The sequence below is a fragment of the Aythya ferina genome (assembly GCF_964211825.1).
Source record: "Aythya ferina genome assembly, chromosome: 8".
Lineage (NCBI taxonomy): Eukaryota > Metazoa > Chordata > Aves > Anseriformes > Anatidae > Aythya > Aythya ferina.
In genome coordinates this window covers 22233705-22257794 of record NC_140304.1, presented here as the reverse complement: position 1 = coordinate 22257794, position 24090 = coordinate 22233705, and the positions used below count along the sequence as shown (strand labels likewise).

Here is a 24090-nt window from a genome sequence, read left to right as displayed (position 1 = left end):
CATTACAGAGCTAATTTACATGCAGGGTTTCTATCTGACTGCATGCATAATCCCTGGCTTTTCAGGATTAAAAAGAAAAAGATAGGGGGAACCTGGACATCATCTTTTCAATCCCCAATTAGGTACATGAATTTGCTAATTATGTGTGTCAAAAGTCACAGAAGAATTAGAGAGCCGAGAGTAGCTATGCTTACTTTTCACTTAATGCATCTTATCTATTATCTTTTAGATTTTTTGAGTTGAATAATGTCAATATTTTGCCGACAAGAAACTCATGATTCAAGTTTTGAGTATTAAAAAAAATATATCATAGCTATAAATTCAGTAAATGATAAGAAAATATAAATGTATTATATAAATCAGACATGAGCTAGAAGGCATTTTAGATTCTTAGAAATCCAAGATCTTGAGGATTTCTACCTCTGCAGTAAAAACTGAAAAGTTATTAATGGAGAACATTGACTGATCTTAGTGCCTGGAGGGGCTCAGGCCCCACATATCCCCCCAGCTGCAGGGTGACTCCAAGCCATTTTCCCAGACTGGCAGGAGCAGAAAAGCTGAGAGACTTTGCTGTTTCTCCCACTGAGAAACCGCACCGGCATCTCTCATCACATACAGACGAAATTATTGTCACTAATCCCTAAGGTCATAACCCCTCATTGAACTTCATTCCTATTTTATTGCTCAGTTCCTCCAGACCTTCCCATCTGATAGTCCGATAATCCTCTGTGCTGAATACCTCCAGCCTTGCGCCTTCAGCAAGTTCCATTAGCACACACCTGCTTTTTGCACCAAGAGGAGGCAACGAGGAGAAGGAGAGCCACATCTGGCTGTGCAAGAGTGAAGGTAACAGCCGGGGGATGGCAAAACAGAAAGGCAGAGTGCAGAGACTCACACCCACATCCACCTGAGCGGACTCCCATGCTGAGAAGGATCAGCAGTCCCTCACTAAAACCAGTGTTGTGCCGTTCTCCCAGATGAGTGATGGAGGAAGAAGCCCAAATTCCCCAGAGCTGGTGCCCGGTGTGCCTCAGCCAGGCTGTACGCAGCCCATGCTGCTGCACGACAGCCAGGTTGTTTCTTGAATTGCAGGTGAAGAGTTAATGACCCGCAGGGCTTTGCCCACTGCAGGAGTGGTTGCACGTGTGTGACACGATCCTCTCTGGTTCGCAGTCCCGGCTGCTGCCAGGGACACGCTCGGCTGGCTGCTAACAGCCTCTCTCCATGCCGGCAGGGTTCCAGATCAAAGCAGATTATCCATTTATAAAAGTGTCTCTCCAGACACTCCGGGAATATCAGCCTGTGCATGACAGGCTGTGCCACTCTGTGGTTTTGCCTCCTTCATCCTCACCTCCCCCAGTTTTTGAGGGATTTTCTTTGCTCTGTGTGTTCAAGCTACCCCGCTCCCAAAGATGCCAGAAGGCAGGAGCTCCACAACACGCAGCAGATTAACCAAGTCCTTGCTGGAGACCTGACCCTAAGGGTTAGGAGGGGGCTCTACATCCCCCCAGTAACTGGGTGCTCTGGTGGACATGGGTCCTTGCACCTCCTGGAGCTCCTGCCCCGGCTGCTACAGCTTTGGGGACATGGTGGGAGAGGGACTCCAAGGAACTGCAGACACCCACAGAGCATGAGAAGTGCAAATGACACGCAGACAAGGGCAACCCATTAAGCAAATGACCATGAAAAGGAAACAAACAAACAAACAAACAAACACAACTAATAGAGGAGAAATAAAATGAAGAAATACATTTGCTGTGTTGGAGAGCTGACAACACAAACAGAAGATGAGGAAGCAAGGAAAATCTAAAGAGCAAATACCCAACAGGAATAGTGGTGGAGACAGCAGACGCAACCAGGAACTACAGGACTGAGAGAGAGGAGAAAGGAATTTAATTCAGAGCAGAAGACAGTGACCTGGAAATTTATTCCACCAGCAGGAAGAGGCTGGGCTGTGCAATTTGGGGCTCATTGTTAGAGCCTGACAAGCCTGCCAGCAAGGGTGGATCCAGAGGAGAGAAGGAATGCTTGGAGAAAGCTCTGAGATGTGGGATACAGGGCTGAAAAGTATCTGGTAGGGAATGGGAAGGAATCTGCTGGTGATGCCTCATTTCATGACAAACAACACAACAAGATTTCCACTTAACTGGACCAAGAAGCAACTAAAAGATTGATGGTTCAAATTAAAAGGAGGACAAGCTAACAAAAATATAAAATAAAAGGTGAACAGAACAAACAAGATTGATCCCTATACTTAACAGGGGAGAAAAAGCGATCCAGACAGCTGCAGGCCTGCCAGACTGATGTTAGCATTCAATTAAAGAGTAACTCAGCATATGGACAGGAAATGGAAAGTGGGATAAAATATGGTCTATTATGTCTGACTAACCTTTCTGCAAAGTAATTGGCCCTGTATAGGCTGCAGGGAAGCAGCTGATACAAGAGAAACCTTGGTAGATAGGTGGTGGGGGCAGAGGTGAGCACAGGAATTTCATGTGGGAAGGAGTGGTTAAGGTCAAGATGAAAGCAGAGCCTGGTGAAAGGGAGCATATCAGGACACGCTGAAGGTTACTGCTGAGGTACTTTGTGGATGTTCTCGTAAATTAATTTCCTTAAGGACCATCTCCTAAAAATATTAGGAGTATTTGGATGAAATCTGCTGGGATCCAGTGTCGTGAGGCATTGGCACTGCAGGAAAGGAACACGTACAAGGTGTGAAAGTCACCATGAGTGCAATTCTGTACTTCAGTTTTGGGATTTTGTGAGCTGCAAGCACCTGGAGCACAGTTACAAGTGCAGCACTGGTCTGTCCAAATGGGGAATTCTCACCAGGCAAGCACCAAGCGTGCCACCACATCTGGTCACCCACCTTCAGGAGAGGGAGTCTGAACAGCAGCGTGACCAGAAGCACTGCCAGGCAGCAGGAGCACAGGCAGGCTGGCTAGCAAGAGGATGCTGGAAAAGCTTGTTTAGACTTCCATGAAATGGCCGAGAGGGAGGTGATTGCTGCCTACAAACACACTGGAGCACAAATACCCAGGTGAGGCCCTGTGTGAGATAAAAGACAGCGCTGGCACAGGAACAAATGGATATTAACTGGCCGTGAATCAATTTAAGCTGGAAAGGAGAAGATGATTCCTAACAATTAGAAAAGTGAATTCTGAAACTGCCTTCAGATCAGAGCGCGAGCCCAAGCCCAGACACTTTTATAGATGAAGCCTGATAAGCCTGTGAGGACAACACACGACGAAGCCGTGTGCGAGGCGAGGCAGCCAGACTCGATGTCTTTGAGGCCTCCCGCCCTGTGCTCCCCAGTGCTCAGCGTTGTGGTGTCACTGGAGGAGCAGCCAGGAGTGCAGGTGGCAGCGGGAGCTGGATGCTTCCCAAAAGCCTGACTGGAAGAGCCCCCCTAAAACAGTGAGCTGACACCCGGCTCTGCTGCAGGTGCACACTGCTGCCAGGGCGCTGTGGGTGTTGTGGGCGCTGTGGGTGCTGTGGGGGCTGTGGGTGCTGTGGGTGTTGCGGGTGCTGTGGGTGCCGTGGGCGCTGTGCTGGCTGCAGGCTGCGGTGTCCGGGTCCCTGCCCGCCATGATGGCCCCTGCGGGGGCAGCGCACCCTGGGGGTGCTGCGTGAGGTGCCACTGGAGGTACGTTCGGACAGCGCACTTTTACATTCTCCCCCCGCTTTAGCTGCCGGCAGCTCTCGCTGCTGCCCCTCGGGCTCCGCAGGGGGCTGCCTCGCCGCTCCAAATCACCCCAAACAGCCCCAAAATCCGCCCCCCCCCCCTCAAAGGAACCCCCACAGCCCCTCAGCTCCCCGCGCAGCCCCAGCCCTGAGGTACTGCCGGCGTGGGCATGGCCACCACACGGGCGGGCTGCGGCTCCGCCGCCGATTGGCCTCGGGAGAGCACAGCCCCGCCCTAAAAGGCGGAGCTTTCCTCTGAGGACCAATCCGCGGCGGCGGAGGGGGCAGGGCGGCGCTATTTAAGCGCGGGGCGGCCGTGGCGGCGGGCAGAGCGGGGTGCGGCCGGCGGTGAGTGAGGGTGGCAGCGGGCGCCGCGCGCACGTGGGGGCGGCGGGGCTGGGGACGGGGGGAGCGGGGCGGGATCGGCGGGGGAGGGGGCTCTGGGCAGCGTCCGCCCGTCCCGGCGTGGAGGCGCTGCGCGGGCCGGGCGCCGCCGTCACCCCGCGGGGCCGGGCGGGAAGGGCCGGGTGCCGCCGGGCAGGTGGCGGGGCCGCGGGGCGCGGCTGTCACCGCCCCGGAGAGGGCACGGCCGCGGGGTGACAGCGCCCGCCCCGCGCCGGGCTGGGGGCGCCGGGCCTCGGGTGCCCCCCTCAGCCCCCAGGGGCTGCCCCCGGGCCGGCGGCCTCCGCGCTTCCGGGGCTCGGGGCGGCCGCGCTAGGCCCCGGCCGGGCCCGGCCTCTCCCCGCCCCGCCGCGGGGCCCCGGCGCCGCCCGCTGCGCTGCGGGGCGGGAGGGGCCGGGGGGGGCCGGGCTGTCCCCGCCCGGTGCCGGCGGGGCTGGGGCTGCCCCCGGCCGGGTGCTGGGCGAGAGCGGCCTCCGCCGGCACCGTCCCCCGGCCGCCAGCATCAATGTGCCATTGAGAGGTGCCCCGGCCCTCCTCGGGCAGCATGGCACTGCCAGGCCTCCCCCGCGGCCGGCAGCACAATGTTGGCTTTGAGCGCCGGCTGCTGTAGGTGCTCGGCCGCCCGCCCCGGCGTGCCAGCGGCAGGGAGGGCCCCGTCAGCCTCCTGGGGGCCGCAGTGCTGCTGCTGGTGGGTTCATGCACGGGGCTGTGCCTGTTGGTGGCTGCAGGTGTGATGGACGTGGTCAGGGGCTCATCTGGCCTGCTGTAGGTGGTCCTGGGCTCTGCCTCTGGGTCCTGTGCAGGGGCAGCCAGGGAAGCTGCTGCTCTGATCTCCCAGTGCCTAATGGGGCAGCATAACCAAAGGGCATTGCAACAGGTGGCGAAGCAGACTGGACCTCAGTGTCTGGGCTGCTTCCCACAGCTGTACTTGGGGCAGCACAGAGGGGCTGCCTGATGCTGTCCCCATAAGTTTCTGCCTTGGTTCTGGAGTCCTAAGGGCAGGAAGAAGTGAGGGGAATGCCCCTTCCTATTCCAGCTGGAGGCTCACCGGTTCAGTGGATGGTGTGGGATCACACAGGCTGCTTTCACTGCTGCTGCATTCCTTTGGAGCATCTCATCCACTCAATTGCCATGTAGCAGTGCATCCATCCTGCTGTGCTGCCCCAGTGGCAGCTGTCCAAACCCCAAGGTGCTGTCCACCTTCTCTCCTGCCAGAATGCAGCCAGGGCAGATTCCTAGCTGGATGTAGCTGACCTTCCCACCAGACCTGCTGGGCAGCTTCTTAAGGATGGTTTAAAGAGTCAAACAGTTGGCTGAGCCCTTGGGGCTCGACTGAGGCTGCTGTGTCCTCATCTCCTTCCAGGGAAGCCCCTTCAGCTCCTGGGTGTTTGCTGCTGATGACAGCCTGTTCCTCTGAGAAGCAGCTCTGTGCCAGCTGTTGCAGCAGCCTCTTGCTGCATCTTGCTGTAGGGGTTAAGCCATGCCACCCACGCAGCCTGGGCCCCTGTGGTCCTTCCTTGTGTAGTAGTCTCACTTCTGTTTCCTGAAGTTCTGTTAGATATGCGGGGGGTGGATGGCCCTCTGGGACAGGAGCATGATAAAGGAGCCCTGGTGAAGCTGGGGAGGGAGGGGAGCAAAACTTATTCTGACCCAGAGGTGTCTTGAAGCCTGTTTTGTAGGTGAAAACAAGTGAGTTTATTCAAGGTGCATGGTGTCTGCAGCTTTTCCTGGTGGAGAAAAGCTTTTTATACCCAGGACACTACGAAGCTGCCTTTCTTGCCTGCCTGCTGCTGTGGGTGAAGGTGGGTGCCTCCCTTCCCTGCTGGGGCTGCAGCGCAGGCAGCTCTCGGGCTGAGGTCCTTCAGCAGGCACTCCCAGGCGGTATCGGCAGCCTGTGACAGCCTGGGAGATCTCGCCTGCGTTTCTGTGTTTTGTATTGGGTTTGTGCTAGCGTGCGCCCTGCTGGTTGTCAGATGGTGGGAGGACTTGGGCTGGAAAGTCTGGTTCCTGCCCGTCCAACAGGTGAGGCAGCCTGAGCTCCTGCAGGGAGGAGCTGGGCCCCAGGAGCCAGGGCTCGTCCCTGCAGGAGCTGTGGGGCTGCTGCTGCCCAGATGACAGGCTGCTGCAGTCACAGCCAGCTCCACACCTCGGCTGGGGACCTCGGTAGCTTGGGGCTGGTGGAGATAGCAACCAGCTCTGATTGCTCTGGAGTCTTCCTCGGTGCCTCAGTCTGCTTAATTTCGGCTTGATCCTTCCTGCGTGGGATGGATCAGGGTGGTGAGCTGTCACAGCAGCAGCACATTCTCCAGCTTTGCTGCAAGGGGTGCTCTCAGCCTGCGAACCTTGTGCCAGTTACCACCTTGCTCATGGTTTGTTAACAGCTTGTTCTGGGAAAATGGAGTTGGATCCCATGCTGCTGCTGCTTAATCCTGAGAGGCTTCCCCCTCTGTGCAGGAGCAGTGGGACAAGCAATAGCCCTGATCTTTCCCCTATGCCTGTGGAGATAACTAGGCCTAATGCTATGAGGTGCCTCCCTGTGGAGGGCTGAATGGACCCTGAGCTATCTGTGGTGCAGCTCTGCTGCTGCTGGAGTCTCTGGCACCTCTCGTATTGCCAGCAAACATAACCTCCTGTCTGAAGGTGGCTGTGTGACCGCTGCCTGCTCGGTGCAGAGGGCAGGGAGGCCCAAAGCTGCTGGTGTAGTGAGGTCTAGGCAGTGTCCCCTTGTCTCGATGAGAAGTGGCTCTGAGTCTGTACTCAGGCTTCTTGAGTGGTCAGAGCTGTTGGAGGGAGTTCAGGGGTCTCCTTTCTGCCTCTTGCTTTGCAGACGTCTCATGTCCATTTGTGTTAGTGTCTGTCCAGTTAATGCCCAGGCCTGGCTGGGACAGCACGCTGATCACCAGGTGAAGATACAGACACTGCTGTGGGAATGGGTTTGAAGCCTGTTGTGAGGTGTTTGCCTGATTAAAACCACAGCTGGGTGCTCTGGTGCTGTCCCACGTACAGGCTGGGGTGATCCCCTCTGCTGGAGGGCTCTGAAAGACTCGAGTTATTTCTAGTGGCTGGCGTCAGGGTTGGACCAAGCAGGGCTGATCCCTGAGTTCTCTGTTACAGCTTAATCCTGCCCTCCCTAGGGGCTGTTTCCCAGGCGCCATGTGGGGCTGCCTCCACCTCCCTGCTACTCCAGTGAGCACAGGTCGCTCTCCAGCTTGGGGAGATGTTGGTTCTGCTTCTGTAGGTGTCTGGCCCCGTTTCTTTATTCCTTCACTTCATCAGTGCCCTGTTCCTTGTACTGCCAGGCTTCCCCTAGTATCCCATTTCCCTGGCAGCTCCTGCCTGTGCTGACAGCAGCTCCCTGAGCGTGCCGGCACAGTGCTGGACGTGACCAGGAGTGAGCCCATTCCAGCAGCTTGCCTGAGCAGCCTGGGGATGCTGTTTGTGGCAAAACACTGCTCGTGCTTGGGTGCAGTCCTCTCCCTGTGAGCTGCGTTCTTCTGGGCCCTCTGTATCCATTACCTGCTTGGTTTTGTACGAGGTTACCTGACCCTACTGCAGCGGGCTTGTTCCTTCCCCTGTAAGTTTGCGGGGGATGCAGTGGCTGCACAGAGCGCGCAGGGCTCGCCTGCTGATCTGGGAGTCTCTTCTTGCTCTTCCTTCCAGCGAGCTTGCGAAGGGCAGGACGTAATCTCTGTCGGATGCCATCCAAAGGCCTGAGGGTTTCACAGCTGCTGCCTGAGATAGTGGTGTGGTATTAACACCCACCTGCTCTGATGGAGAAACTGCTCTGCTCCAGACAGGTCACCTCCCGCACTGGGAGCAGCGCTGCCAGGAGCGGTGCCCAGCTCCGTCTCAGCCACAGTCCTTGCGAGAGCTGCTGCATGGCAGGGGCTGGGGCTTGTCCCTGTAAGCTAAGGGGAGCTTCTCCCGGAGCTGTGACAGCTCTTGGTGACATCTGGAGGTGGCAGCCTTGGTGCTGCGTACAGCCCTGTCTGCAGTGGCTCTGGAGCCCCCAGACTGTTCGGGGTTGACCCATCCTGTTCAGCTGCCCCCAGCAGATCTCTCCCTGCTGGGCAGGGTGTCCCCTGAGTGCCTGGAGCTGTGGGGGCACCGCTGGCCCCCCGGGGGGTTTCTGGAGCTCAGGGAGGTGGGGCAGGGGCTGGTGCAGTGCTGGGAGGCCACTGTGAAGGAGCTGGGCAAGGTGAGCTTGGCGGAGGCCTCCCCTGGAGCAGCGAGCCTCGCTGCCAGCTTGTAGGCCAGGGCTGCGGAGGGCTGGCACAGCCTCTGACCAGCCACTTATCTTCTGACCTCTGAGGGCTGCTGCTCCCCCGGAGCCCCACGGGGCCGGACCTGCCCCAGCCAGCCGAGTGAGGACACGGTGCCAGCCCTCCCTGCGGCCAGACGGCTCTGGGGTCTGTAATTAAGCAGCGGGGAGTTCGGGTGGCTTCCTCCTCCCTTATTACAGGGCTGGTCCCCGGCCTGAATGCTGATGGGGCGGGAGGGCTGGGGCTGCTGCGTGCAGATAGCGTGCCTCTGCCCGGGGGAGTGGGCTGAGCTGGGCTGTCAGTGCTGGGGTCTGGCTGCTCTCGGGCTGCTGGGGCTTCTCAGAGGGGCTGGCTTCTTGCTGGAGTAGCACTAATTAGCTGCACAGCTCGTTTGGAAGGCTGTGGTGGACAAACTGCGTAGCGTGGGTATCGGGTGCTCAGCGTTGGTTATTGGGGCAGAATGTGGCCCACAGCTGGAACTTTCCCCTGGGAGGGCAGTGACACCCTATTGATGAGAGGTGCAGGTGTGTTGCAAGGCCTACAGATACTGTGTGGGGTGTGTTTGGGCCCCAAGGTGCTTTGGGATGCTTGAACCTGTTTGCTTAATTTCTCTTCAGCTAATCAAGGCTCATCTCTGGGTTCCCCCATCTCCTCCCAATCTCTTGCACAAGAGGCTCAGGATCCTGGAGGAGTCTGAGGAGAGTTTCTCCTCTTCTGAGGGGGCAGGCACCAAGCAGGGAGCTGTAACCTGCATTGTGATGTGCAGCATGTAAGAGCAGGTGCCTGGTGGAAAGGTGATCACCTCAATGTGCAGAGGAAATGGCAGGGGTGAGCTGAGGGTCCTGGAGATGTGCTGGAAAACCCCTGCCTGCAGCAGGAAGGCTGCCATGGAGCCCTCGTGGCCCAGGCTGGCCAGTGCACTTGGCATCCTCCTCCGTGGTGGAAGGTAATGCCTGGGGCTGCTCTGCTGCTGCCCCTCTGCAGCTGCACAAGGGCAGGGGCTGCCCCGCAGGAGATGGAGGTGGCTGAGACACCTCTATCTGTGAGGTGGGCTTTGGTCTCTGCCTGCTGCAGGACCATGCAGTGTGCCAGGGTGGATACCAGGTCTTGTGGAGACCCGGGGACCTTGGGGAGGCCCTGCAGGTGTGGCTGCTGTTAGCTGAGTGCAGCAGGATGTTGTTCTGCCTAACAGAGCTGTGGGAAAGCTCAAATCCCTCTCATAAGGGTCTAGAGCGTAGCTGTGCCCTGGTAGAGGTCCTGGTGCTTGCCCAGAGCCCATGTTCAGGACAGGCCTTCCCTCAGTCTGCCAGGGCCAAACTGCAGCGAGCCCTCTGACCTGGGTCTGGACCGCCCTGGGACCCCTGAGCTGCTCTGAGCTGGGGTCCTGGGTGGTGCCGGAGCCTTGCTGGCATCAGGTTCAGAGGGACCCGTGGTGCCTGAGCGCTGTCCCTCTGCAGCGAGAGATGTAGGTCTGTAGGTGACTGATACTATCTCCTTATCCCAGCCTGCCCAAAATAGGCTCCTGTTCCACCCCAGACGTGTCTCTGCCCTGGCCCTGTAGTAAGACTGACTCACTGGCTTGATAAGATAAACACAGCTTGAGCAGTCCGGCACCGGTGCTGGGAACTGACTCTTGAGGGCTCCTCAATCTAGCAAATAAAGGTGTAGCTGGGTGTCGTGGCTGAAAGCTGCAACCCGACAGACAGGTCTGGAGCTCGCTCTCTGCCATTAGCGCAGCGTAAAGCCTGGAGCTCTGTGCTGCCCATCCACAGCTGGGGCCTGAGCGGCTCTCAGGGGTGCTCCCGTTTCTGCTGCCTTCTTCAGGCTTCTGCTGGGTGTGTCTGGGACCTTAAATACTTCAGATCAGGGTGACGCTGCCAGTGAGTACTGGGGGATGGAGGTGAAGGGGCAGGTGTCGCACCTTGCCCCTGTTGCAGGGAGCTGGGTGTCACTGCCCGGTGCAGAGGAGTGGGGTCTGTGGGACGGCACGGGCTAGGACAGCTCTGCTGTTAGCTTGCACGGCGCCCTGGGAGGGTGCTTGTCCTCTGAGCGATGCTGCAGTGGTGCCTGGCAGCACCACATGGGTCCTCGGGCTGAAGGATAGATGCTGGCGATGGCTCAGGGTGGGTGGCTGCTCCCAGCTGGGACCTTGCTGGGCAGGAGGTTGCTCCAGCCTCAGCCTCCCACTGCCGGCCTGGCAGGAGCTGCACGCTTCCTGGTGGTGGCAGCAGCAATCCTCTGGAGCAGGCTGGGAGGGGGACCCGGTGGATGGGAAGCAATTCCTGTGCCCCTTCCTGGAGGGGCAGGTCGAGTGCCTGCTTGGCAGCAGCCCTGCAGGAAAGTGCCTCCTGCTGCAGGGTCGGGAGGGGCTGGGGCCTGCACTGCCCCTGTCCTGCTGCCCTCTGGGCTGGGGGAGCAGGGGAGGCTGGGGTGAGGATGTGCCAAACTCCCCTGCCTGTTCCTCTGGGAGGCTGTGGCTGGGCTGCTCTGTGCTCCTAGCAAGGCTGAGCGAGTGTGGAGGGTGCCAGCCTTTGTGCCTGTGGTCATCAGCCTTCTCCTGGGGCTTTATCCCCAGCCTGGGGTACTGCCTCTGTCTGGAAGGGAAGTGTCACTGCCTTGTAGGGCTTGCCTATCCCCTGAGGTGCTGGGTTATGGGATGGCAGTACTTGTCCAGAGCTGTTTGTGCCTGGCTGTGAAGCCAGGACCTCTGGGAGCAGCAAGCTGCTGTTGTGTTAGTTCTGCACTAACTGGCTTTGCTTCCGTGTGCAGCGGGTCCGGCAGTGATGCTGCGGTGCTACCCTGGCAGGAACCAGTGGGTGGGAGGCACAGCTCTGCACCACTCCTGGGGGCCTTGTGCCAGGGTGAGGCAGAGCAGTGTGCGGGGTGGGTGAGGCTCAGGGATGAGGGATGGGGAGCACGTGGCCTTGCTGCAGAGCGGGGGCTGGTGTGGAACTGGCTGGAAGCGATGCTGCCCAGATACTCAGGACCTGTGCAGCTGTGCTCGCAGTGCCCTGTTGTGCAGGGCCGTGCTCTGCAGGCTGCCCTCCTGGAGCAGCTGCCTCATCTGCCTTCCTCTCTCCACAGAGACAGTGCCACCACCATGGAGGGGATTGAGGGGATCGTGACCATGTATCAGGACTTCATGAAGAAAGCAGGTGGGTGTTCGGCTCTGCCCAGCTGCAGGGCAGGTGGCCCCGTGATCTGCTGCCGCGGCTGTGGGGATGTACTTTTAGCCCTGAAGCAGTCAGGGTTTAGCTGTCTTCTGCCTCTGCCCTGGTGTAGATGCAGCTTTGTATTTTTGGGGACTGCCTGGCAGTGTCTTGCCTCGGTGCCTGTTGGGGCACCTGTGCCCTCCTGCAGCTCAGCTCAAGGCTGTTCCTTCCCCAGTTTGTTTGGGCTCTCCAGCCTCTGTTACCAGGCTGCCCCCTGCCTGCGCTCCTGTCCTAGAACAGGATTTCCGTGTCCTTGCCTCCACTCCACGTGAGTGATGTTGGTGTAGCAGACTGGATGCTCACTGCTCTGCTCCGTGGCTCTCCACAGACCCCCGCATTGCTGATTACCCACTGATGCAGTCCCCGTTCCTCGTGATGGGCATCCTTCTGGCATATGTCTACTTTGTACTGTCCTTGGGTCCCCGGCTAATGGCAAACAGGAAGCCTTTAAACCTGAAGAAGTTCATGGTGCTATATAACTTCTTCCTGGTGGGACTCTCGATCTACATAGTCTATGAGGTGAGTTGCCAACAGCAGGCTTTGCCTGGTGCGTGTATATAAAGCACTCCGTGCAGGCTGCGTGGGTGCTGGGGAGCTTTTGGGCTGTTCCCCGCCCTTCTGAGCGGGGCTGGGGAGATGCAGTGGCAGATGTGTTGATCTTCACCCTGATGATGCTCTCGTTGCAGTTCCTGATGGCAGGGTGGCTCACTGGGTACACCTGGCGATGTGACCCTGTGGACTTCTCACAGGACCCCAAGGCCCTCAGGGTGAGTTCTCTTCCCTCTCCTGATAAATGTCAGGGCAGCAGGATCGCAGCTACCTGCCTCTGCTCTGAGGCAGCTGACTCAGTAACTGGCTGATAGATGGAAGCATTCGGCCATGGGGCAGCATGTTCAGGTTGGGATGGGTCTCTTGTTACCCTCTTCTGTTGCAGATGGTCAGTGTTGCTTGGCTGTTTGTCTTCTCCAAGTTCATCGAGCTGACAGACACGGTGAGTGGGCAGGCCCTGTGCTGGGGGGAGGCTTGGTCTCTGCTTGTTGGACAGGGACTTGGAGTGGGTGCTTCCTTCAGCCCTTCCCGTCTGGGCTGCCAGTGCTTCTGTCTGGTGTCACTGCCAGGGAGGTCACTGGACTATGGCAGAAGCCACTTGCAGAGTGTTACAACTCTGGAAGCTGTGGTGGCAGTGAGCTGGGGGATGGAGCAGCACTGAATGCGTGGTGCAGCCTGCTCTGGCTGCTGCTGGGGGTGCTGGTCCCTGATGCGTTGGGCTCTTGTTGCAGGTGATCTTTGTCCTGCGGAAGAAGAATGAACAGGTCACATTCCTGCACCTCTTCCACCACTCTGTTCTGCCTTGGAGCTGGTGGTGGGGAGCCAAGTTTGGACCAGGTAAGAAAGTGGCAGTGTGCCCAGCTGTGGGGAGGGTGGGGTTAGCACCAGCTAACCAGGGAAGGGTTTTTTGGCCCTGCTGGGCTCCTAGGAGCTGCTTGTACTGATTACTGCAGATGATTGATTTATGCTCATGTGAACTTGTCTAACAGGGGGAATGGGCTCGTTCCATGCCATGATCAATTCCATGGTGCACGTTGTCATGTACCTCTACTACGGGCTCTCAGCAGCGGGCCCTGCCTTCCAGAAGTACCTGTGGTGGAAGAAGCACATCACGGCCATCCAGCTGGTGAGTCCGCTGTGGGGTGGGGTGTGTGCCCTCACTTCTGATGTACATATCCTGGATGCAGCCAGGCGCTGTAGCTGTCTTTCCTACAGCCTCTCACCCTGGGTTTCTAGCAGCACTGCCCCATCGCAGCCTCCAACAGGGCATGGGTGCTGCTCAGCCTGCTGCCCCAGGGCCATGCTGGGAGGGTGATAGGCAAAAACTGCCTTGAGGCTTGTCCCTGTCTCTTCCAGCTGCTTCTGGCTGCTCCTCACCTTCTCATCATGCTTGACCTGTACTGTAGGGTTGGCAAGGAGCCTTCTTCTTTAACTTATAAAGATCTGTGGTGGGAGATCCCTGGCCCTGATCCCATGAATAACTTGTCCCCACCTTTGCCTTATTCCCAGGCTCAGTTCGTGATCGTCTCTGTCCACATCTCCCAGTATTACTTCATGCCCAGCTGCCAGTACCAGTTCCCCATCTTCGTCCACCTTATCTGGATTTATGGGACCATCTTCTTCATCCTCTTCTCCAACTTCTGGTACCAGTCCTACACCAAGGGCAAACGGTTGCCTAGGGTGGCTCAGCAAGCAGCCCAGCACAACGGTAGCAGCATCCATGAGAATGGCACTGTCACCAACGGCAAGGTCAAAGCCAACTAGAGGGCGAGGCCCTCCCAGAGCCAATGAGAGCCCCAGGGCAGAGGCAGCTGGGACCTGTTCCCCTGCTCCTGGGTGCCACTAGCCAAGTCAAGTGCCTACAGACTGTTGTACCCCTGTGCCCAGCCCTGCTGTCCTCTGTCTGCATGCCCGGCCCCTCTGCTCTGAGCAGCCATGGGCAACTTCTCCTGCTCTCGGGAGGGCTCGTGCTGTTTGTAGCTGTTGCTGAGCAGAGAGGCAGCTGCCTGCATCACAGCTGTGGGGCTGCAGTCCCATTCCAGTGTTTTTCCAAAGGAACTTCCCCCCAAGTGCCTGCATCTGGCCCTTCTGCCTGGGGGCCATTTCCTTCTGAGTAGGACCAAAAAGAAGAGACTGGTCCCTGTCCTGGTGCCCTCTCCTCTTCCCAGGCTCATCAGAGCCTGTGTGGATGAACCGACTTGTCCCTGGCTGCTTGCTGCTGCCAGCTCCAGTGTGAGTGCTCTGCTCTACCATGCCTCGTGCCACCTTGTTCCGTGCCACAGTGCTGCGTGTCCCTTCTGGCCCCTGTGTGCCCAGGTGGGGGGTCCTGCCCTGCTGTCTGTGCTCAGGTGTGGCTGTGGAGAATGTAGGGGCAGCCAGTACCGGACTCGGGCCCGGAGCTGCCCAGTACAATACACATGCCCAGTGCCTGGTACGTAGTGGGGTGGTGACAGCCTGAAACGCCTCTGCCACATAAGCCCAGGTTGCCTTGCGTTGCCTTTCTGTGCCTGGGCTGGGTGCTGAGCGTGTGCTCAGCCTGCAGGATCCAGGGGGGCAGCTGGTGGCTTGCTCAGAGTGAGGGAGGCCGGGCTCATCTTGCATTGGACAACTTCCATTCCTGCAAACTCAAGACTTGAGCAATAATTGCCCCTAGAATTTGGCTGCTGTTGGGCCCAGCCCTCTGTCCCATTGTGAAGGCAGTGGGGGATGGCAGTAGCGTGCCCCGCTGTGGTGTAACAGCGAGCGCCTCTTGCCCCCATCCATCCTGCTGGGCCTGGGTGAAGGTGCCCTCTGCCACTCTGCAGGGCAATGCAGCAGCTCTCTTGGGCCTGGTGCCCATCACCTGCTCTGGCTGTAACCAAAGCTGTAACAATGGCCTTGAGGATGAGGTGAAGGAGCCAGGCCCAGTCAGATTGGGCTGCTCTTCTATCATAAATAAACAGACAGAAGGAGAAAAGGCTCTGTCTTATTTTCTGGCTTGCTGTGCTCTGAAGCTGTTCCAGGTGCTTGGTCCTGCCCAGCGCGGTTGGAGGCAGGGCTGGGAGCAGCAGCTGGTGTAGCAGGTTTGTGTTGGGGGGAGAGGGTGATAGCAGGGTGCTGATGAAGCAGATGGCAGATTGTTTCCAAGTGCTTTGGTAGAGTGGTGCTGAGGGCAGGAAGTGTGTCAGGGCTCCTGTTGTGAAAGTGGCTCCACCCTGTGAAAGAATGGCTGGGGTGGAGCAGGGGTGTGGGCTGGGACCAGGGCCAGGAGAAGCTGCTGCTTTTCAGAAATCCTGTCCTGGCCCCAAGTGTGGAGCAGGTGAGGGGAAAGCAGGACCCTGGCCCTTTGCTTTCTGGAGGGAGAGGCACGGGCAGTCTGCTTAAGCTGAAGGAGCTTCCATCCATAAAGTGCCATGGCAGTGTGGGGTGGTACAGAAAGCAGCCCAGGCTGGCTGTGGGGTGCATCTACTTGCTCCTGATGCAGTGGTGCATCCTCCCCAGCTGTGTTCTGCTCTTCTCTACCAGCTGAGAGCCTGCTTCTCAGGGCTGCCAGTGCTGCCTTCCCCATCACTGTGTGAGGAGCGGGGCAGGCCTTGGTGCTGATTCACAGCTGTGGGGTGAGGTGGAGCAGGTAACCAGCTCTGGCTGCTGCTCCTGGCTGTGAGGAACGGCTCAGCCCAGCAGGCTGCCAAAGCCGAGTTTCAGTGTAGGTTGGGTTGTGGTGTGGGAGGGCTGCAGTGGAAACAGCCACAGCCCTGTGGCAGGGCTTGGTGTCAGAGAAAGCTCTGCACTGCCCAGTTAGACAGGGCTCATTGCCCTCCTATTAATTAAGCCCTAAAGGGGAGCTGAGGCTACTGCCATGTGCAAGTGTTCTCCTAATTACTACTGCTCCATGGGCCTGGGGAGGCAGGGGAGTTCTTGTCCCTGCTGCAGTCTGTGTAGTGTTACTTGGGGTCTCAAGAGTCGCAGCTTCAGGAGCTGGAGGAAGCAGGCCAGCCCCAATGGCTCTTTGCCATTGCTGAGCCTCCTTTCCCCTCCCTGCCCCTCCCAGTAAAGACAGGACTGTCTTTATTTTTGCCCAAAATAGTAACAGTGGTTTAAACTACTTGCACTTGGTATTTTAAAACAGGGGCTGTTCCTCCGTGTGCTCTGCTCTGCCTTCCTCCCATTGTTCCAGTTCGCTGTGATCTTTCCATGGGCTGGCTGCAGCACTTGGTGATTTATTCCCTGTCCCAGCCGTGACAGGGGTTGCTCCGAGCTGCATTCACACCCTATATGGCCGGTTCCTGGGCTTGCTGTGTCAGAGCCCAGCGCCTTCCTCCTCTCACCCAGGACACAGCGCTGCATGGCTGTCCCCTGCCAGCAATGCTCAGAGGGCTTTCAAGGGGTGGGTGAGGCCAAGTTTCTGGGGGTGGGTGTGTGCTGAGGACAGAGGCAAGATGAGCCCTGAGGAAGACAAACTGCTCTGACGTTGGGCTAGGTGGAAAAACTACACCAGCTTTTAGGCATGCAAAGCCTTTCTCCTAGAGACAGGCACCTATGACAAACACGGCTCAGCAGTGGATGCCACAGGGCAACTCTAACTTCAGGCACCACAGCTCTTAAATAAGCAGCCCAGGTCTGGGTTGGGACAGGCCAAACCTTTTATCTGGGTTCTTCCTCATGGGACCCAGCGTTCTGCTTCTCAAAGAGTCACCTTTTCCTCCACTGGCCTTTCTCTTTCTTTACGCTTCCAGGTGGCCAAAGTGGGGTGCCCCAACAGCCCCTTGAGGAAGGCACCTGGCTCAGGTGCTTGTCCTGCTGAGGCCGTGCCCTGTGCCCCCATCAGGTCCAGACCTCCCCTGGTGGGGGCAGAGATGTGCTGGCTTGGCCCTGGCACAGCACAGCTTGGTACCACTGCTGCGGTCCTGTGAAGGCTTTGGTCAGCTTAAACAGCAGAGGCAGAGCCTGGCACCCCATACAGCATGGTGCTGTGGTAAGAGGAAGGGGAAAACACTAATCCACCTGCAGCTAATTACAGGCCCATGGGTGGCACAGGCTTCGTTGTGTTGCTTTGCATGGGCCAAGGTGATAATCAGGCTGTGCAGTGCCTCAGGCTTCCCCAAACAACCCCTGGCTGTGCTGAGGCAGGTGCAGCTGAAGGACAGGCTTGATGGGGCTGGTGCAGCCCCACAGCCTCAGATAGCACAGCTCCAGCGTGCTGAGGAGCAGAGCAGCTCTGGGCAGGCTGCTCATTGCTCTGGTAAAGGTTCAATTATTCATCTACCTCAGCTGCAGCATAGCTAAGCATGGGATTTTAAGCATTGGGAGGTCTAGTTTTGCACCTAGTCCCAGCTGACCACTGCTGCCTTGTGCCCAGGCTCTGCTTGGCACTAGGTCTTACCCCCAGAGCAATGAGGGCTGCTATAAGAGACAACCCAGTGCAGTGAACTGGACTGATGGCACATGGCAACCAGGCTGGCTGTGACAATGTAAACTAACAGCACCTTTGTTTTGCATCAGGCATCACAGTTAATGGATTGAGTACAGCTGCATTTCTACCCCACCTTCTGCAACAGGAACATTGTGCTCATAAACCCCAGCTACTTGATATTTCTTGAACTCTGCAGGAACAGGTATTTCTGCCCCTGTGGACCTCCCCGCTCCAGCACACAGGCAGCAGAACCAGTGTACAGGCTTACGGTGCCAAGGTCAAGGCCCCAGAGTGCTCCCCAGCGGGCAACCTCTGCCCCTGTCTGTGTGTGGAGGCACAAGCACACCAAGGCCCATCTCACCCAAGAGGCAGGATACAGAAGCTGTGCTTTTGCTTTTAACTGAAGCCTCGCTGCTACCCATCACAGCTGGCTACCAGAGCAGGCAGCAGCAGGTCCCCAGCCCTGCGGAAGCTGACAAGGCTGGGGTATTCCCTCTTCCACCCCAGGGCTGGAAGTAGGGCTCAGTATGATACTAGACAGTAACTTCAGCTGAAGAAGTTACTGCTGCAAAAGCAGAGCCACAAGCTGCCGTCTTTCATTGTTACAGCGTCCCCATGTGGGGTGCAAGCAAGCTGCAGACCCACAGGTGAAACTGCACAGTGTCAGCTCAAGAATGTGGCAGGTGACACACCCACCCTACCTGAGGGACAGAAGCACAGCCTCCCCGCAGCATCTGCCACAGCTTGAGGGCTGTGCTGGGCTCAGGCTGCCTGCACCCTGTCTTTATAGACAGAGAGCTCCACAGCTTGCCCAGAAAACAAAACCTTGGGGAAGAGTTGGATGCTCTTTGCTTCCAGGAAACTCCATAAGAAAAAAGCAAACTGAAGCTGTTTATTAACATTACCACTTAAAATACTGTACAGTGTATAAGCTCATTTACCCCCCTCCCACAACAACCCTGTGCACTCATCGGATGCCCTGGTGAATGATGCTGGTTTTGGCACTGTTTGCCTTCTCTTTTTCCTTCTTCTTTATGGGGTCCATCTCAAAACAGCGCCAGAACCGCAGCGTTTCATCAGCAGCTGCCGATGCCACCATTGAGCCATCAGGGCTCATGGTCAAGTTCAGGACTCTTGCAGTGTGACCTGAGGAGGTGTGCAGTCAGGGCTGTGTTTTGAACACAACCACATTTGCTCCCCTTCTCCTCCCCATTTTGCTCCCATGCATCCCATAAGCCCCACCAGTCCGCATCACTGTCCCCACATCAGGCTGAGGCCCTCTGAATTGATATCCTAGGTATGCATTTGGAGTGCTTGACCATCCCCCAGGCACGCCTCCCTCTAGCAGCATGTCCCTCAGCACCACTCTACCACCAGTACTTCAGATCAGACCTGCAGCAGGCTGCTTGAGCTGAGGGTTACACCCACCCTCCCCCTGACAGCCCTCCCTTCCCCAGGCAAAGGGCCCAGCCTACCTCGGAGCTCAGTGACCTTGGTCATCGTTGGGTACTTCCATATCACCAGCTGATTCTGTACAAAGCCATGGCCTGAAATGAACTCCTTGTAGTTTGTTGACCACAGGATAGAACAGACCTGGGAAGAGGCAGAAGTGCAGGTAAGCTACAAGCCACTTGTGCCAAAGCTCACCACCAAGGGATGAGCCCCTGATGGCTCCCCCTGCCCCAGGAATCAGGGGCCAGTACGTGTGTAGGGGCCCTGCCAGAAGGAACTCGTCACCGAGCTGATGCCTGTGTCTCACCTGGGAATGAGCATCAACAGCGCTGAGACAGGTGCCAGAACACACATTCCAGATGCGGATGTGTCTGTCGCTCGTTCCACCCCCAGTGGCTAGAACATTTGACTGCCATGGACACCAGGCCACCGCCTGAGAAAGAAAGGGTTCGTTGTAAGAGGCACAAGAGGCAGCCTGTTCCCTAGCTGCACATCCCAGCGCCCAGGCCACAACAGCTCCACAGCAGCCTCTGCACACAGCAGCCTCCCTCCCACGAGGCAAGGGGTACAGCGAGTGCTGCACACCCACCTCGCACACAGACATGCACCCAACCCACAGCAGAACCACACTCACCTTGACAGCGCCCTGGTGCTGAGTGAAGGTCTGTACAGGAGCATAGTCACCGCTGTCCCCCTGGGTGGCTGGCCAGATGTTCACTAGGTTGTCATTGCCGCCGCTGGCCAGGTAGCGGCCATCTAGGGACCACTTGAGCCCACACACCTCCTGTGTGTGGCCAGAAAGTGTGGCCACGTGGTGCTCCGCCACTCTGACGTCATGGTGGTGGATGTGACCAGTCCGTGCCCCGCTGTAGGGAGGAGTTTTGCAGGGTCAGAGAGGCACATTTTCACCAAAAGCCATTTCTGTGCTGTTCCAAGACTGCCCTTCCTGCTGCTGGGTTTCAGCCTGCACAACCAGCACTACTGGCCTCCTGACATGAGTGAGGCAGCCACAGAAACTTCATAACTTCAGCACAGAGGGCAAAAAGCAGAGGCCTCCCCAAAATCCCAACAGAACAGGCTGAGTAAGAGCCTTGAGAGAGGAGGTAAGAACCCCTGAGCCCAGAGCAGCTCCTGTAGTCGCTAATCCACAGCGCTGACAGATCTAGAACAGGAAGCTCCAGCAGCTGGATGCTGTCCTTCAGTGCCACACACAGCTTTACCTGGAGAGGATGTAGCTGTTCCAGCTGAGGGAGCCCACACGGGAAGAATGGCTGACCATATTTCGGAGACGTTTCTGCTGCTGTATGTCCCACAGCTAGAGAGACAGAGCAATGAGTTCTCCAAAGGATAAGGAAACTCGGCCCTGTTGCTTTGCCCAGGGAACCTTACTACACAGGCTCTGGTATTCAACCTTTTCAGTATGGAAACTGAAATTTATCTCATGTACACAGAATAGTTATTGCAGGTGTTGGAAGCTCTGCCTTGCTGCTGCAGTTGGTCACCAGCCACAGCTGGATGGGAACACTTCTACCCTGTAACGGTCTTTGCACCCTCAGCATCACAGGACAGAGGCTACGACCACTGGTGGTCCCAGGGCTGCAGAAAGGATTCATTGCAGTGAAGGGCCCTTAAAGCCTTTTGGAGAGTGGCAGCACATGACAGCTGGTAAAACAATTTGAATTTGTGCTACTTCCTGATGACATGAACACGAGGACACCTTCAGACAATACTTATTGTTGCTGACATGGCAGGGCACACTGTCCTGAGATGCTCCCTACAGGCCTCTGTTAAGTCACCCACTTCACCCCTCAGTTCTCCACCAAGAGCTGCAGCTCACTGAACTCCAGCCAGCCCTAGAGTACTCCCTCCTCCAGCCTCAGGGTACAGGCAAGTAGAGTGCACCATATCCTGCTTGTGCTAGCCAAGCCTGTGTTCCAAGGCCCCACAGCTCCAGCAACCCTTAGACAGCCCCTCTGGTTCCACTGCACTCACCTGGACCTCAGCATTACTTGTACCCACAGCAAGGTAGTTTCCTTCTTTAACCCATGACACAGAGGACACGTAATCGTCTGGATGCTCCATCTGCAGCAGATGGATGATTTCCCCAGAAGTACAATTCCACAGATAGACGGAGTTGTCCAGAGCCACCGCCAGGAAGTTCTGAGAGCTCCAGTCGATGAGATTCAGATCTGCAGTTTGGAAGAGAATGCAGGTCACACAGTGCTGACCCACAGAGCCCTGCCTACACACAGGCTACACCTCAGAAACAGTCAGTGCCAGTCTGGGTGCATGAGAAACTGCAACAGCCCAGTTAGAGATGTCCAGTTCAGATCACACTGACCCTAGGAACTGCACTCCTGTGCAGTGATCCCAGCACTCAGCACTGCAGGCTACTCACAATAGTCATTGCGAATCTCAGGTGCATCCAGGATCCGGTCTGGCATTGAGGGAATGTATCTACCGTTCTTCCTGCTGGAAGTAGGTGTAGTCTTCTGGCTGTAGAGCACTTTCAGGTTATTCTGATAGCCTGCGTGCAGAGAAACAGCTTGGTTATCCTGAGCTAGTTTCCTCCTGACCACCCACTCAACTAGAAAACCCCTTCAGTGAAAATGAAGTCCTAGAGAAGAGAACTACTCAGAACAGCACTGTGTGCTACCATCACCGACAGAATTAACTGCTGAGCTAAGGTGGGTTCCAGTTCCTTAATCCCAGTATGTTCAGTGACCATTGCAGCACACTTTCTGGCCTAGGGAGTCTAAAGCTTCTGCAGACATCAGGAAGATTTGGCACCCATATGACATGTTAACAGCTGGCAGTCATCAGCTGACCTCAGGAAACCTGGATGGGAGACCCAGTGTGCACAGAACTCTGAGAAGCAGGCAGCTGATCCCTCCCACGGCCAAACACAGGGCCTCTATGTTGCAGCCCCCCAGCCCAGACCTCCCCAGTGGACCCACTTGGCATAGACCCTGCATCGTACCTTCAGGAGCATTCTGTGGCTTCCCACTGAGGCGAAGGATCTTCGCCTCTTCTACATCAAAGCCATTAAGATTCACTGCCCAGGCTTTCTGTTGCTCCTAGAGAGAGAAACCACCCTCAGCAAGACTCACTTCAAACGCAAAGCCCATGCCACCCCTTAGACAGAACTACAGCTAGTAGAAAATACACCCAAGCCCTCTTCCTTCTCCTGGAATCAGGTATTGGGCTGTGCTGTGGGAGTCAGCTGCACACAGGCAGCTCAAAGCAGATTTAGCACATTTTTTCCTCAGACACTGGCACTGTATCTTGCTCAGATTTTCATGTTGAGGTGTGGCAAATTCAGTGTCTCATGGCCAGTGGGGAAAGCCACAGCCACAAGGGACCAAATGCTTCATAAACACATTGCAGAGCACAGCATACACATTCCAGAACAGCTCTCCATGCAGCCATTGTCCTAGAACAGCTACCACCAGCAGTTTCACTGTGCACAGGCTCTCAGCTTTGGTCTCTGTAACATGCCCTATTTAAAAGGATCAATAGCCCAAGTTTTGCTACCAGAAACCACACAGACTGCAACAGAAGCAGAGGTCTAAGGCTCTACATTCTTCTTCCCTGTGCATAAGCAAAGATCCTTAGAGAGCAGCTGTGTACCTGTCCCATTTGCAGGCACTACAGCTTCCACCTTACCCCAGGCTCCTGAAGCCCAGTGCAGCAAGTGCCTGGTGCTGTCACCCCCGTATGTTTACTTTTGAAGCCTGCTTACCCATGAAAGGTCATGGAGGTCAAGGTGTTTGGCAACAGCCACGATCCTAAAGCAATGTGCTCACCTTCTTGGTAGGGGAGTCTTCAGCAGGGTCATTCTCTTTGGTTAGGAGGAAATTGGCCATGTCCATCTGCATCGTGCTGCGGTTGGGAATGTAACGGTCCCCCCCAGCTTTTGTTGGAGTGCTCTGGATTTTGGATCCAGATTTACCTGCATTCACACACACACATTGTCTTAGAGGTATTGAACAGTCTGTATTCAAGCTTTCCACAAAACCAAGCCAGCATTCTGCCAGCACAGCCTGTGTTACATCCAACCTGACAAGTCCCACGACCTTATCAAGGCTCAGAGCACACAACCCATCCGAGTCACAGCTATCTCCTATTTCTCGCCTCCTCCCTGCAGAGCAGGCACTGAGCTCTGCTCAGGGACTCACAGGAGATAACACCTTGAGCTGTAGTGAAACAACATCTCCGGAGCCCAGAGCTGAGGGAGGGCAGGGGCCGCTGCGGCAGCGCAGGAGGCAGCCAGCAGGCACAGCCCTCCCACACGAGCCCCAGCAGGGAGCCGCAGCTCACACCTCACGGGGCTCGGCTGATCCCAGCCCCACCACGCGGCTCTGCCCGCCCAGCGAGACGGGGGCGACCCCAGGGGCCGTGCCCAAGCCCCCATCCGGGCCGGGAGCCCCCAGCCGCAGCCAGCAGCCCCCCCACCCCTCCCACCGCCTCTCACCGGGGGTCCTGCCCGGCGTCTTGCTGCCGCTGGGCAGGCGGTTGGCCGGCTTCATGGGCGACACGCCGGCATCCGCGCCGGGCCCGGGGGCTCCGCTCTCCTTGGCCTTGCGCTGCCAGCGGGCGAGCGGCGCGTTGGGGATCGGCGTGTCCAGCTTCAGCAGCCCGTGCAGGTCCGCCTCGAACACCAGGTGCGCCATGGCGCTGCGGGGCGGCAGCGGCCTGATGGGGGGGCTCAGCGAAGGGACCCCCCCCCAGGCCCAGGAACCCCTCCTCAGCACCCCCCATCCCCTCAAGGACCCCCCCTCAGCCCCCCGGCCCCCTCCTCAGCCCCCCCATCCCCTCAGGATCCCCTCAGCGCCTCCCCTCCCCCCCCCCATCCCCTCAGGACCCTCCCGGTCCCCTCAGCGCCCCCTCACCCCGTCCCCTCACCTCCCCGTCCGTTGGCGGCTCGCGCCCCGCCGCGCCCCTCAGCCTTTAAATCCCCCCTCCGCCGCCCTCCCCCTCCCATTGGCCCTTTCAAACCCAAACCGCCGCCCGTCGCCATGGCGACCCCTCCCGCGCGCCGCGCCGCCATTGGTGGAGCCGCGCGAAAGTGGGCGGGGAAAGGAGGCGGGTAAGGAGGCGGGTCTGCCCCCCGGCTCGGCAGTCGGTGGGTGGTGGG

At 57.4% G+C, this 24090-nt stretch overlaps 2 protein-coding genes across 4 annotated transcripts; one reads left to right on the top strand and one right to left on the bottom strand.

The window, feature by feature from the left end:
• Positions 1-3986: 3986 nt before the first annotated feature.
• On the top strand, positions 3987-15065 carry ELOVL1 (ELOVL fatty acid elongase 1). Of its 2 annotated transcripts, none has more exons than XM_084527767.1 (8): positions 3987-4032; positions 11433-11503; positions 11889-12079; positions 12247-12327; positions 12495-12551; positions 12841-12946; positions 13099-13235; positions 13619-15065. In XM_084527767.1, exons 2-8 carry the CDS (start codon positions 11449-11451, stop codon positions 13871-13873), a joined length of 882 nt encoding a protein of 293 aa, XP_084383893.1. In that variant the 5' UTR covers positions 3987-4032; positions 11433-11448; the 3' UTR covers positions 13874-15065. The 2 variants fall into 2 exon arrangements, with proteins under 2 accessions (XP_084383893.1, XP_084383894.1); XM_084527768.1 differs by lacking the exon at positions 3987-4032 and adding an exon at positions 5757-5888.
• A 3313-nt stretch (positions 15066-18378) lies between these two features.
• On the bottom strand, positions 18379-23876 carry CDC20 (cell division cycle 20). 2 transcript variants are annotated; one of them, XM_084527763.1, is made up of 11 exons: positions 23859-23876; positions 23428-23630; positions 22760-22905; positions 21934-22030; positions 21352-21480; positions 20946-21142; positions 20174-20268; positions 19588-19819; positions 19261-19386; positions 18977-19094; positions 18379-18647 (listed from the first exon to the last, which is right to left on the bottom strand). In XM_084527763.1, exons 2-11 carry the CDS (start codon positions 23624-23626, stop codon positions 18469-18471), a joined length of 1518 nt encoding a protein of 505 aa, XP_084383889.1. In that variant the 5' UTR covers positions 23627-23630; positions 23859-23876; the 3' UTR covers positions 18379-18468. The 2 variants fall into 2 exon arrangements, with proteins under 2 accessions (XP_084383889.1, XP_084383890.1); XM_084527764.1 differs by having other exon boundaries at positions 23428-23648; positions 23859-23874.
• Positions 23877-24090: the final 214 nt, after the last annotated feature.

What these genes read in the sequence shown, in the direction of transcription:
- ELOVL1 (XM_084527767.1), top strand. Translation starts at nt 11,449, where the DNA reads ATGGAGGGGATTGAGGGGATCGTGACCATGTATCAGGACTTCATGAAG. An exon ending in AGGACCCCAAGGCCCTCAGG is followed by an intron (nt 12,328 to 12,494) that starts GTGAGTTCTCTT and finishes CTTCTGTTGCAG; the next exon opens with ATGGTCAGTGTTGCTTGGCT. An exon ending in TCATCGAGCTGACAGACACG is followed by an intron (nt 12,552 to 12,840) that starts GTGAGTGGGCAG and finishes CTCTTGTTGCAG; the next exon opens with GTGATCTTTGTCCTGCGGAA.
- CDC20 (XM_084527763.1), bottom strand. Translation starts at nt 23,626, where the DNA reads ATGGCGCACCTGGTGTTCGAGGCGGACCTGCACGGGCTGCTGAAGCTG. An exon ending in GCCACAGAATGCTCCTGAAG is followed by an intron (nt 21,481 to 21,933) that starts GTACGATGCAGG and finishes CTCTGCACGCAG; the next exon opens with GCTATCAGAATAACCTGAAA. An exon ending in AACAGCTACATCCTCTCCAG is followed by an intron (nt 19,820 to 20,173) that starts GTAAAGCTGTGT and finishes TCCTCCCTACAG; the next exon opens with CGGGGCACGGACTGGTCACA.